The 15000-nt window shown below is 29.3% G+C and overlaps 1 protein-coding gene across 4 annotated transcripts in view; it reads right to left on the bottom strand.

Annotated features, from left to right (window-relative positions):
* The window catches only part of epha3 (eph receptor A3), a 361011-nt gene that overhangs the window by 44524 nt on the left and 301487 nt on the right, over positions 1 to 15000 (bottom strand). For all 4 annotated transcript variants that reach the window (XM_061926088.2, XM_061926086.2, XM_061926087.2 and 1 more), the window contains exons 13-14: positions 7909 to 8118; positions 1182 to 1331 (exon numbers count right to left, since the gene is read on the bottom strand). In XM_061926088.2, the coding sequence (XP_061782072.1) occupies positions 1182 to 1331; positions 7909 to 8118 (360 nt within the window). The remainder of the gene's footprint in view (positions 1 to 1181; positions 1332 to 7908; positions 8119 to 15000) is intronic.

Here is a 15000-nt window from a genome sequence, read left to right as displayed (position 1 = left end):
CTTTATAGTAAGGCCCTTAAGCATAAAGTTATGATGATAATATATATATACATAATTATTCTAACATTTCCCTCCTGTTTATCACACAACTTCCCCAGAATCTTCTTATCCCCAATAACTTCTTGCGATTTTCAGTTAATAGTTCATTTCTTTAGGGCCAAGTTATGTTTACACTCAGAGTTCAACATCATCATATTTTTATATATATAGTCACCAGGGTCTGGAAACAGATCAGGAACAGAATCCTTATGTAAGATAAGAACATGTATACTTTTTTATACATTCTAAATCGTAAATAAATTGATTCAACAGATCTCTCATTATACTCTCTAAAAACATCCGGAAACTGCTAACAATACTCCATTTACATGTCGTGACCTGAAAATGAACCAAATATGAGTGATATTGTTATTACAAGTGCTAATGCAGACGGACTATTTTAGCGGTGCATTGATAGCACTGAGCTAATGCTAGCTTACGCTGCAATTGCTGAGCCTTGACGGCTGCTTCTGCTTCGTCTCGAACTTATAATTCATGCATCTCTCACCTGCCAGTAGACAAATGTGGTCATGGACTGACAAAGTGGTCCACTTTCCCGTCCACAAAATAGCAAAAAAGATACAAAAAACCCTTTGTGACAATTGGGATTGATTCTTCATCTAAACGGAATTAGTCGAGGGTTGGTTTTATTCTGGTTTAAAATGGTTAGTTGGTATGTTTAGCACCTAAGAATGATGCTCATGCAATGAAACCGCATCCGTCACTCGGCTTCTAAAACGTATTACTCATCCTCTTTGTATTCGGGCTCAAAAATATAAGGTTCTGGATCAGAATTTTAAGTATTTGTTGTTGGCTCTCACAAAGTCTGCTTGATTAGCATTGTTGTTGATGGGGAAGGGATTTGTGGTTCTGCGATTCCTTTTTTTATTTTTATTTTATTTTATTTCTTTCTGGCTTCCTCATATCTCTCAAAATGTCTCAGGAATCTCCGTGAGATTGATCCTATTTTGATCATATCTATTTATTTGTAAACTCTCTAAGTATTTAGGTGTCATAAATCATATATATATATATATATATATATATATGATAATAACTTCAATTTAGAGCCAACTTGTTTTTCCACTCTACTGCTACTTTAAGTGGGTTTTTTTTACAATGTTTTCCATGTTTGCACTTACATCCTGATTGGACATCTCCCAGTAAGGCCGTTCACCATAGGACATGACTTCCCAGAGCACGATGCCGTAACTCCAAGCATCACTGGATGATGTGAACTTCCTGTAAGCGATGGCCTCCGGAGCCGTCCACCGGATGGGGATCTTTCCTCCCTGAGAGACAGAAAGTTAGGGGAAATTGAAGTAATTTGTCAACTGAGTTTTGTGCAAAAATAACTCGAATGTAGAACGCTGAAACGATTTACAAACTTTTAGATGGAACCATGTCTCCGTGTACAAACACTTCATTCCGTCATTCATATAGGACTCTTTCCCATCATCGCTCATCTTCTCTTCTCACTTGCGTAACCCAGATATTCGCTAACAAAATGATTGTTAATATTTTTTTGAAATCACCAACAATTGACTTTTGTGCGTGTGCACACATTGACAGTGCAACTTACTGCTGATGTTGTGTTGTTACTCTTGTGTTATGTTTGTTGGATATATATACACATATACATGTATATGTATATATATATACATATATATATATATATAAGTATGTTTTTTTAATAATATATATTTATTAATTTGATAGGAAAATCATATGTTATTGTTATTGGTTTTTTTTGTATTGTTTTTTATTTTATTAATTTTTGTTTTAAATCTTTTTTTTGGGGGGGGAGGGGGGGGGGGGGGGTAGTGCCTGTTATCTCAGTACCTGTATTATGATTCTCCTATCAAATTAATAAATGTATATTATTAAAAAAACAAACATATATATATATATATGTATATATATATATATATATATATATATATATATATATATATATATATATATATATATATATATATATATATATATATAGTTTTTTTATTTTATTAATTTTTGTTTTAAATCTTTTTTTTTGGGGGGGGGGTAGTGCTTGTCATCTCAGTACTTGTATTATGATTTTACTATCAAATGAATACATATATATTATTTAAAAAAAAAAAAAATATATATATATATATATATATATATATATATATATATATATATATATATATGTATATGTATATATGTATATGTACTTATATCAATAATTAGTTCTCGCCTTGACAAAAGTGTTTTATAATCGTTATATTTTGTATTGTTTTTTTTATTTTATTATTTTTTGTATTTTTATAAATATATATATATATAAAAAAAACATACATATATATATATATATATATATATATATATATATATATATATGTATATATGTATATGTAATTATATCAATAATTAGTTCTCGCCTTGACAAAAGTGTTTTATAATTGTTATTTTTTGTATTGTTTTTTTATTTTATTATTTTTTGTATTTTTATAAATATATATATATATATATTAAAAAAACATACATATTTATATATATATATATATATATATATATTTAAAAAATATATATATATATATATATATATATATATATATATATATATATATATATATATATATATATATATATATATATATACATATATATATATATGCATGTTTTTTTAATAATATATATGTATTCATTTGATAGGAAAATCATAATACAGGTACTGAGATAACAGGCACTACCCCCCCAACCCAAAAAAAAAAGATTTAAAACAAAAATAATAAAATAAAAAACAATACAAAAAATAACAATTATAAAACACTTTTGTCAAGGCGAGAACTAATTATTGATATTTACATTGTTTCTTATTGAGAACGCTGCTTCACTATACAAACGGTTTACGAACCATGTTCAAGTCTCAATTAATTTTGTAACGTGAGATTCCACTGTAATACTCCGACATTGCAAATAGTCAATAGTCAAGCAGCACCAGGAAAACGCACACAAAACAGGAAGAACCACCAAAATAAAAGCACAGGACAAGAAGTAAAGCACTAAACACAGGAGAACACTCACAAACTAAAAAATAGGGCGGAGTGGGCGCTCTTGGTTGCTTTGTTGGGTCTGCTCCTATATCTGGATGTGCGTTGTATATCTTGTTGTTGATAAAGTGTTTTGTTGTTTGTCTATACGTGGTGGGAACGTACGTTTCATTGTGTTTTACTTTTGTAGCTGCACGTAAAAATGGTGCCACTGAGCTTAATGTTTCCCTCTTGTTTTCATGTGTTTTTGTCCGATTTTTTGTGGACTTTTTGTCCATCGTAGCTCAACCACTATCCTATCTAATCCTATGCACTATTTAGGCTCCCCGGGTTGGTACATTACATTGCAAAAACAGCAAGATGTACAACAAAATACTGTCTACTTCATTGAGGAACTGGACCCATGAGGAAAACGGTTCCAAAACCAACACGAGTCACCGGCCAAGTCCGGTCAGTTTACGCGTGGTGGTGTGTAGTACACCAACATACACTTCTACCAAGTATGCATAACTGCATGCACATGTGCATTATAATATTAGATGCACGCCTTTCAGCTGCTGACAGAATTTCAGAGCTGAACTCCAGACAGGATTACGACTTGTTTACACGCAAACCGTAACAACCTGCTCCCTCGGTTCAAAGGCATCATATAAAAAGACAACATATTTTATCTAAGGGATAAAGAATGAGTCACTTACTGCAACACCAGGCAGTTTATTACTGTGCTTTATCATTGCACATGTTGTATTGCTGAGGGGAAAAAAAAAAAAAAAAGCAAATGGCAGCCTAATGTTTATTTGACAAGCAATTTTGGTGTTTAAAAGTGCTGCATGGACGGTCAAGACCACATGATGCTGTGATGAGAATGACCACACACATGCTGCCAAATAACACAGCTGGCCTGCTGGTACTGTACTGGCTTGATTCCTGTATTCATATAAACAAACCACAGACATTTTTAAGACAACATCCCCTAAAATAAATTATTTTTTCCCACCATATTGTATATTAGATTTTGTTTAGAGTTGAGAAGTGCAGTTTATAGCTTCAAAACGGTCAAAAAACGGTGTTTAAAAATAAATGTATATATATACTATATATATATATATATATATATATATATATATATATATATATATATATATATATATATATATATATATATATATATATATGTATGTGTGGGAAAAAATCACAAGACTATTTCATCTCTACAGGCCTGTTTCATGAGGGTTCCCTCAATCATCAGGAGATTGAGGGAACCCCTCATGAAACAGGCTTGTAGAGATGAAGTAGTCTTGTGATTTTTTTCCCACACATACATATATTGCACTCTACTACGGTATCGAGCACTATTTTTTGGATAACCTTATTAAGACATATATATATATATATATATATATATATATATATATATATATATATATATATATATATATATACATATATACACACATTTATTTATGTTTTATTTTTTTATATATATATATATATATATATATATATATATATATATATATATATATATATATATATATATACACACACATGTATTTATTTTTTATTGTATTTATTTTATATATATATATATATATATATATATATATACACACATGTATTTATTTTTTATTGTATTTATTTTATATATATATATATATATATATATATATATATATATATATATATATATATATATTATATATATTTATATATATATATATATATATATATATATATATGTCTTAATAAGGTTATCCAAAAAATAGTGCTCGATACCGTAGTAGAGTGCAATATATGTATGTGTGGGAAAAAAATCACAAGACTACTTCATCTCTACAAGCCTGTTTCATGAGGGGTTCCCTCAATCTCCTGATGATTGAGGGAACCCTCATGAAACAGGCCTGTAGAGATGAAATAGTCTTGTGATTTTTTCCCACACATACATATATATATATATATATATATATATATATATATATATATATATATATATATATATATATATATATATATATATATATATATATAGTATATATATACATTTATTTTTAAACACCGTTTTTTGACCGTTTTGAAGCTATAAACTGCACTTCTCAACTCTAAACAAAATCTAATATACAATATGGTGGGAAAAAATAATTTATTTTAGGGGATGTTGTCTTAAAAATGTCTGTGGTTTGTTTATATGAATACAAATATATATATATATATATATATATATATATATATATATATATATATATATATATATATATGTCTTAATAAGGTTATCCAAAAAATAGTGCTCGATGCCGTAGTAGAGCGCAATATATGTATGTGTGGGAAAAAAAATCACAAGACTATTTCATCTCTACAGGCCTGTTTCATGAGGGGGGGTACCCTCAATCGTCAGGAGATTTTAATGGGAGCATTCGCATACCATGGTTTATATAGGGCACAGAGTGGGTGGGTACAGGCTGGCCTAGGGGCGTGGTGATTGGCTCATGTGTTACCTAGGAGGTGTTTCCGTCTGTGGCGGCATGCTGTTACAATTTCGCTGCGCTTGTTGAGAGATGACAGGTCTGGACGGTAAATAATAAACAGTTTCTCTTTCAAGCATAGGTTGCATCTTTTATTACCACTATTGTAAGGTGTGCTGGATGCAAGAATTTGCCATGTTATTGAATATTCAACATTATTGTCTTTGAGGTCCCAAATGTGTTTGCTGAGTTCTGTGGTATTCCGCAGGTTTTGGTTCCTGAAAGAAGCCTTGTGATTGTTCCATCTGGTTTTAAATTCTCCCTCGGTTAATCCTACATATGTGTCGGATGTGTTAATGTCCTTGCGTGTTACCTTAGATTGGTAGACAACTGATGTTTGTAAGCACCCCCCGTTGAGAGGGCAATCAGGTTTCTTTCGGCAGTTACAGCCTTTGTTGTTTTGGAGTCGCTCTGTCCGGGGGCCGACGGCTCATTTGCAATTGTTTTGTTGTGGTTTGAGATAATTTGTCGTATATTGTTCATACAGCTGTAGCTCAATTTAATGTTGTTCTTGTTGAATACTTTTCTTAGGGTGTTGTCTTTGGGAAAGTGTTTGTCAATCAGATTGAGGAATTTGTGTCCAATGTTAGTTGAGACGTTTTTGCTGTATGGGGGGTTGTACCAGATGATGTCGTTTCGTTTTCTGTTCTTTTTTGGTTGGTTTCCTGGCGTGGGTTCATAGGTGAGGGTGAAATTGTATCCGCTTTCATCAAGGGCTTTTTGGTATGGGGGGGTTGCTTGGTCAAATTCAGCTTTGCTAGATGACAGCATCGATAGCCTTTTATTAATTCCGGTAGGTATTCTTTTCGTGGTGGTGGGTGGGTGGTTGCTGTCATGGTGCACGTATTGGAGTGTTGTGTTGGGTTTCGTGAATGGTTGGTAGCTGTTATTTCTCAGGTTGAAAGTGACGTCAAGAAAGTTGACGGTTTGTGAATGGTATATATATATATATATATATATATATATTTATATATATATATATATATATGTATATATATACACACATTTATTTATTTTTTATTTTATATATATATATATATATATATAATAAATATTTTTGTATTTTATATATAAATATATATATATATATATATATATAAAATAAAAAAATATTTACTGTATTTATATATATATATAATATATATAAATACACACATTTACTTTTTTTTTTATTATTTTTATTTTTTATATATATACATATATACACACACATTTATTTATTTTTTATTGTATTTATTTTTATATATATACACACACATTTATTTATTTTTTATTGTATTTATTATATATATATATATATATATATATATATACATATATATATATATATATATATATATATATATAAAATAAAAAAATATTTATTGTATATATATATATATATATATATAAATACACACATTTACTTTTTTTATTATTTTTATTTTTTATATATATACATATATACACACACATTTATTTATTTTTTATTGTATTTATTTTTATATATATACACAATAATAATAATAATAATAAATAAATGTGTGTATATATATACTATATTGCCAAAAGTATTTGGCCACCTGCCTTGACTCACATATGAACATGAAGTGCCATCCCATTCCTAACCCATTGGGTTCAATATGATGTGGGTCCACCTTTTGCAGCTATTACAGCTTCAACTCCTCTGGGAAGGCTGTCCACAAGGTTGCATAGTGTGTTCATAGGAATTTTCCACCATTCTTCCAAAAGCGCAGTGGTGAGGTCACACACTGATGTTGGTGGAGAAGGCCTGGCTCTCAGTCTCCGTTCCAAATCATCCCAAAGGTGTTCTATTGGGTTCGCGTCAGGACTCTGTGCAGGCCAGTCAAGTTCATCCGCACCAGACTTTGTCATCCATGTATTTATGAACCTTGCTTTGTGCACTGGTGCACAGTCATGTTGGAAGAGGAAGGGACCCGCTCCAAACTGTTCCCACAAGGTTTAATTGTCCAAAAATGTAGACATGCTTTACACCACTGCATCCCACGCTTTGCATTGGACTTAGATACAGCTGCCTGGCCATAGAAACCCATTCCATGAAGCTCTCTGCGTACTGTACGTGGGCTAATTGGAAGGTAACATGAAGTTTGGAACTCTCTGTAGCAACTGACTGTGCAGAAAGTCTTTGCACTATGCGCTTCATCAGTTTACTTGGCCTACCACTTGGTGGCTGAGTTGCTGTTGTTCCCAAAACTCTTCACTTTTCCTATAATAAAAATTGACTTTGGAATATTTCACCATGTTGTTACACACCTGAAGTCCCCCAGGGTAGTGCCCTCTTACTTTAGCTTCAGGTTGGTACGTCAGCTTACCCTGGTGGTGTAGGCGGCCTCGGGGTCGTCCTCCAGGACCCTGGACAGTCCGAAGTCTGAGACTTTACACACCAGGTTGCTGTTGACCAGGATGTTGCGGGCGGCCAGGTCTCTGTGGACGTAGCCCATGTCCGACAGGTACTTCATGCCCGAGGCGATGCCACGCAGCATGCCCACCAGCTGGATGCCGGTGAACTGGGCGTCGTGTTTCTGCGGAACAAAAAAAAATGTTTCATTGATTCACAATTGTGACCTTTGGGACAATTTGCATGAAAGAAAAACCTTTTTTTCTGCTTAAATGACCACAGAGTTAACCTTTTAAAGAGGCAACTTTGACATTTTGCTCCACGTTTTAAGTCAAAGGTTAAAAAACCCTCAAGTGGCACACAGCTCCTTATGGAAGTAGGACACCAGTAAAAAGTCCCTTCATTGGTGTTTATTTGAACATTGTCACAAAGTATTGTATCAAAGTCAATCCTATCTGAATAAGGCATAGAAAAAAATATATATATATTCACAACGCCTCACTTCCCCCACATGTTGTTATGGTACAACCTTATTCCAAAATGGAATGCATTCATTTGTTTTCCCCCCTTAACATTCCACACACAATACTCCAAGGTGAAAATGTTTACTTTTGCAAAGTTATTAAATATGAAAAAAAACAAAAAAAAAACATTGGCCCTGCGATGAGGTGGCGACTTGTCCAGGGTGTACCCCGCCCTCCACCCGAATGCAGCTGAGATAGGCTCCGGCACCACCGGCCACCCCAAAAGGGACAAGCGGTAGAAAATGGATGGATGGATTTTTTGTTTGTTTTTTTATTTTTATTTTTTGTATTTATTTTTTTTCTCTTTTTTTTGTTTTTGTTTTATTTATTTATTTATTTATTTATTCATTTATTTATTTATTCATTTATTTTTTGTTTTTTATTTTATTTCTTTTGTTTTTGTTTTTGTTTTTTGCTCTATGCTTTTTTAACCTGTAAAACACTTTGGTTCAATTTCAAAGTTGTCGTAAATGTGCTATATAAATAAAGTTGACTTGACTTGACTTGACATTGTTTGTACAGTGCGTCCTGGAAAGTATCTTGAAACATTTTTTTTACCTTAAAAAATTGTTTTACCTTGAAAATCATTTTTTACCTTGAAAATCATTTTTTACCTTGAAATTTTTTTTTTACCTCGAAACAGTTTTTTTACCTTGAACATTTTTTTTACCTTGAACATTTTTTTTACCTTGAAAATCATTTTTTACCTTGAAAAATGTGTCTTACCTCGAAACATTTTTTTTACCTTGAACATTTTTTTTACCTTGAAAATCATTTTTTACCTTGAAAATCATTTTTTACCTTGAAAATCATTTTTAACCTTGAAAAAAAAATGTTACCTTAAATTTTTTTTTACCTTGAAAATAATTTTTTACCTTGAAAATAATTTTTTACCTTGAAAATTTTTTTTTACCTCAAAACATTTTTGTTATCTTAAAAAATTGTTTTACCTTGAAAATAAATTTTTACCTTGAAAATAATTTTTTACCTTGAAAAAAAATGTTTACCTCGAAACATTTTTTTTACCTTGAACATTTTTTTTACCTTGAAAATCATTTTTTACCTTGAAAAAAATGTTTTACCTTGAAAAAACAATGTTACCTTGAACATTTTTTTTACCTTGAAAATCATTTTTTACCTTGAAAATCATTTTTTACCTTGAAAATCATTTTTAACCTTGAAAAAAAAAATTTATCTTGAAAAAAAAATGTTACCTTAAATTTTTTTTTTTACCTTGAAAATAATTTTTACCTTGAAAATCATTTTTTACCTTGAAAATTTTTTTTTACCTCAAAACATTTTTTTTACCTTGAACATTTTTTTTACCTTGAAAATCATTTTTTACCTTGAAAATTTTTTTTTACCTCGAAACATTTTTTTTTACCTCAAAAATTTGTTTTACCTTGAAAATCATTTTTTACCTTGAAAATCATTTTTTACCTTGAAAATCATTTTTAACCTTGAAAAAAAATTTTTACCTTGAAAAAAAAATTTTACCTTAAATTTTTTTTTTACCTTGAAAATAATTTTTTACCTTGAAAATAATTTTTTACCTTGAAAATCATTTTTTACCTTGAAAATTTTTTTTACCTCGAAACATTTTTTTACCTTAAAATTTTTTTTTACCTTGAAAATAAATTTTTACCTTGAAAATCATTTTTTACCTTGAAAATTTTTTTTTACCTCGAAACATTTTTTTTACCTTGAACATTTTTTTTACCTTGAAAATCATTTTTTATCTTGAAAAAAAAATGTTACCTTGAAAAAAAAATGTTACCTTAATTTTTTTTTTTACCTTGAAAATCAATTTTTTACCTTGAAAAAAAATGTTTACCTCGAAACATTTTTTTTACCTTGAACATTTTTTTTACCTTGAAAATCATTTTTTACCTTGAAAAAAATTTTTTACCTTGAAAATCATTTTTAACCTTGAAAAAAAAAATTTATCTTGAAAAAAAAATGTTACCTTAAATTTTTTTTTTTACCTTGAAAATAATTTTTACCTTGAAAATCATTTTTTACCTTGAAAAATTTTTTTTACCTCAAAACATTTTTTTTACCTTGAACATTTTTTTTACCTTGAAAATCATTTTTTACCTTGAAAATTTTTTTTTACCTCGAAACATTTTTTTTTACCTTGAAAATTTTTTTACCTTGAAAATAATTTTTTACCTTGAAAATAATTTTTTACCTGGAAAATCATTTTTAACCTTGAAAAAAAAATTTTACCTTGAAAAAAGCATTTTACCTTAAATTTTTTTTTTACCTTGAAAATAATTTTTTACCTTGAAAATAATTTTTTACCTTGAAAATTTTTTTTACCTCGAAACATTTTTTTACCTTTGAACATTTTTTTTACCTTGAAAATCATTTTTTATCTTGAAAAAAAAATGTTACCTTGAAAAAAAAATGTTACCTTAATTTTTTTTTTTACCTTGAAAATCAATTTTTTACCTTGAAAAAAAATGTTTACCTCGAAACATTTTTTTTACCTTGAACATTTTTTTTACCTTGAAAATCATTTTTTACCTTGAAAAAAAATTTTTACCTTGAAAAAACAATGTTACCTTGAACATTTTTTTTACCTTGAAAATCATTTTTTACCTTGAAAATCATTTTTTACCTTGAAAATCATTTTTAACCTTGAAAAAAAAAATTTATCTTGAAAAAAAAATGTTACCTTAAATTTTTTTTTTTACCTTGAAAATAATTTTTACCTTGAAAATCATTTTTTACCTTGAAAATTTTTTTTTACCTCAAAACATTTTTTTTTACCTTGAACATTTTTTTACCTTGAAAATAATTTTTTACCTTGAAAATAATTTTTTACCTGGAAAATCATTTTTAACCTTGAAAAAAAAATTTTACCTTGAAAAAAGCATTTTACCTTAAATTTTTTTTTTACCTTGAAAATAATTTTTTACCTTGAAAATCATTTTTTACCTTGAAAATTTTTTTTACCTCAAAACATTTTTTTACCTTTGAACATTTTTTTTACCTTGAAAATCATTTTTTATCTTGAAAAAAAAATGTTACCTTGAAAAAAAAATGTTACCTTAATTTTTTTTTTTACCTTGAAAATCAATTTTTTACCTTGAAAAAAAATGTTTACCTCGAAACATTTTTTTTACCTTGAACATTTTTTTTACCTTGAAAATCATTTTTTACCTTGAAAAAAAATTTTTACCTTGAAAAAACAATGTTACCTTGAACATTTTTTTTACCTTGAAAATCATTTTTTACCTTGAAAATCATTTTTTACCTTGAAAATCATTTTTAACCTTGAAAAAAAAAATTTATCTTGAAAAAAAAATGTTACCTTAAATTTTTTTTTTTACCTTGAAAATAATTTTTACCTTGAAAATCATTTTTTACCTTGAAAATTTTTTTTTACCTCAAAACATTTTTTTTTACCTTGAACATTTTTTTTACCTTGAAAATCATTTTTTACCTTGAAAATTTTTTTTACCTCGAAACATTTTTTTTTACCTTGAAAATTTGTTTTACCTTGAAAATCATTTTTTACCTTGAAAATCATTTTTTACCTTGAAAATCATTTTTAACCTTGAAAAAAAATTTTTACCTTGAAAAAAAAATGTTACCTTAAATTTTTTTTTTACCTTGAAAATATTTTTTTTACCTTGAAAATCATTTTTTACCTTGAAAAATTTTTTTTACCTCGAAACATTTTTTTTACATTAAAAATTTGTTTTACCTTGAAAATAAATGTTTACCTTGAAAATAATGTTTTACCTTGAAAAAAAATGTTTACCTCGAAACATTTTTTTTACCTTGAACATTTTTTTTTACCTTGAAAAAAAAATTTCAACACACACATTTTGTAAGTTACAATCTCATTCCAAAATGGAATAAATTCATTTTTGTCCTCAAAATTCTACACACAATACCCCATAATGACAATGTGAAAAGTTTAAACAATTATTCTTGGCTAATTTATTGAACTTGAAAAAAAATCACATGTACATAAGTATTGACAGCCTTGTTATTGTTGATGTGTCTGCGAAATTAATGCGTCTCCGTATGCTTAAAAATTAGGAAAATACGTAAATATTTCATGTTAATATGAACGTTACTACATTACATATATACAAACCCCGTTTCCATATGAGTTGGGAAATTGTGTTAGATGTAAATATAAACGGAATACAATGATTTGCAAATCATTTTCAACCCATATTCAGTTGAATATGCTACAAAGACAACATATTTGATGTTCAAACTGATAAACATTTTTTTTTTTTTGCAAATAATCATTAACTTTACAATTTGATGCCAGCAACACGTGACAAAGAAGTTGGGAAAGGTGGCAATAAATACTGATAAAGTTGAGGAATGCTCATCAAACACTTATTTGGAACATCCCACAGGTGTGCAGGCTAATTGGGAACAGGTGGGTGCCATGATTGGGTATAAAAGTAGATTCCATTCACAAACAAGGATGGGGCGAGGGTCACCACTTTGTCAACAAATCCGTGAGCAAATTGTTGAACAGTTTAAGAAAAACCTTTCTCAACCAGGTATTGCAAGGAATTTAGGGGTTTCACCATCTACGCTCCGTAATATCATCAAAGGGTTCAGAGAATCTGGAGAAATCACTGCACGTAAGCAGCTAAGCCTGTGACCTTTGATCCCTCAGGCTGTACTGCATCAACAAGCAACATCAGTGTGTAAAGGATATCACCACATGGGCTCAGGAACACTTCAGAAACCCACTGTCAGTAACTACAGTTGGTCGCTACATCTGTAAGTGCAAGTTAAAACTCTCCATTTGCAAATCATTGCGCTGACTTTTGCTAGTGATTATTTATGATTTAGAATGCATAAAACAAGAAAAAACATTTGTATTCCTGTCTTATATAATAATAATAATAATAATAATAATAATAATAATAATAATAATAGATTTTATTTGTAAAAAAGCACTTTACATTGAGTAAACAACCTCAAAGTGCTACAGTTTATTAAATAAATAAATAAAACAAATTAAAATATACAAAAAATAAATAAAAATAAAAACTAGAACAGCAAAATAGCTAAAACTAGTATGCATATATCTAAAAAAATGTTTTTTTTAAAAAGAAGGGTTTTTAAGCCTTTTTTAAAAGCATCCACAGTCTGTGGTACCCTCAGGTGGTCAGGGAGAGCGTTCTACAGACTGGGAGCGGCGGAGAAGAAAGCCCGGTCTCCCATTGTTCGTAGCTTAGTCCTCGGAGGTTGGAGGAGGTTAGTCTGTCATAGCAGGAAAACATGTTTGCAACGTTTTATGAGTCCCGGTAGTTTTTTTTTATTTGAGCAAAATGAGCAAAATACGTAAATATCCCATGTTAATTTGAACATTACTACATTGCATATATACTTAAAGTGTGTATATAAAACGTTGATGGAGTCTTTTTGGCGTTTTTTTAAGCATTTTATTGGTGGGATAGAGAAACTGCCCTTAGTTCAATTGTGCGCTGACTTTTGCTAGCGATTATTTATGATTTAGAATGCATAAAACAAGAAAAAAACATTTGTATTCCTGTCTTATATAATAATAATAATAATAATAATAATATTAATAATAATAGATTTTATTTGTAAAAAAGCACTTTACATTGAGTAAACAACCTCAAAGTGCTACAGTGTATTAAAAAAAAAAAAAAAAAAAATTAAAATATACAAAAAATAAATAAAAATAAAAACTAGAACAGCAAAATAGCTAAAACTAGTATGCATATATCTAAAAAATGTTTTTTTTTAAAAAGAAGGGTTTTTAAGCCTTTTTTAAAAGCATCCACAGTCTGTGGCACCCTCAGGTGGTCAGGGAGAGCGTTCTACAGACTGGGAGCGGCGGAGAAGAAAGCCCGGTCTCCCATTGTTCGTAGCTTAGTCCTCGGAGGTTGGAGGAGGCTAGTCTGTCATAGCAGGAAAACATGTTTGCAACGTTTTATGAGTCCCGGTAGTTTTTTTTTATTTGAGCAAAATGAGCAAAATACGTAAATATCCCATGTTAATTTGAACATTACTACATTGCATATATACTTAAAGTGTGTATATAAAACGTTGATGGAGTCTTTTTGGCGTTTTTTTAAGCATGTTATTGGTGGGATAGAGAAACTGCCCTTAGTTCAATTGTGCGCTGACTTTTGCTAGTGATTATTTATGATTTAGAATGCATAAAACAAGAAAAAAACATTTGTATTCCTGTCTTATATAATAATAATAATAATAATAGATTTTAATTGTAAAAAAGCACTTTACATTGAGTAAACAACCTCAAAGTGCTACAGTGTATTAAAAAAATTAATAAAACAAATTAAAATATACAAAAAATAAATAAAAATAAAAACTAGAACAGCAAAATAGCTAAAACTAGTATGCATGTATCTAAAAAATGTTTTTTTTTTAAAAGAAGGGTTTTTAAGCCTTTTTTAAAAGCATCCACAGTCTGTGGTACCCTCAGGTGGTCAGGGAGAGCGTTCTACAGACTGGGAGCGGCGGAGAAGAAAGCCCGGTCTCCCATTGTTCGTAGCCTAGTCCTC

This window comes from Nerophis lumbriciformis, linkage group LG31 (assembly GCF_033978685.3).
Source record: "Nerophis lumbriciformis linkage group LG31, RoL_Nlum_v2.1, whole genome shotgun sequence".
NCBI classification, from domain to species: Eukaryota; Metazoa; Chordata; class Actinopteri; order Syngnathiformes; family Syngnathidae; genus Nerophis; species Nerophis lumbriciformis.
Note: the sequence above shows the minus strand (reverse complement) of the source record. Positions and strands in the feature narration are given on the sequence as shown.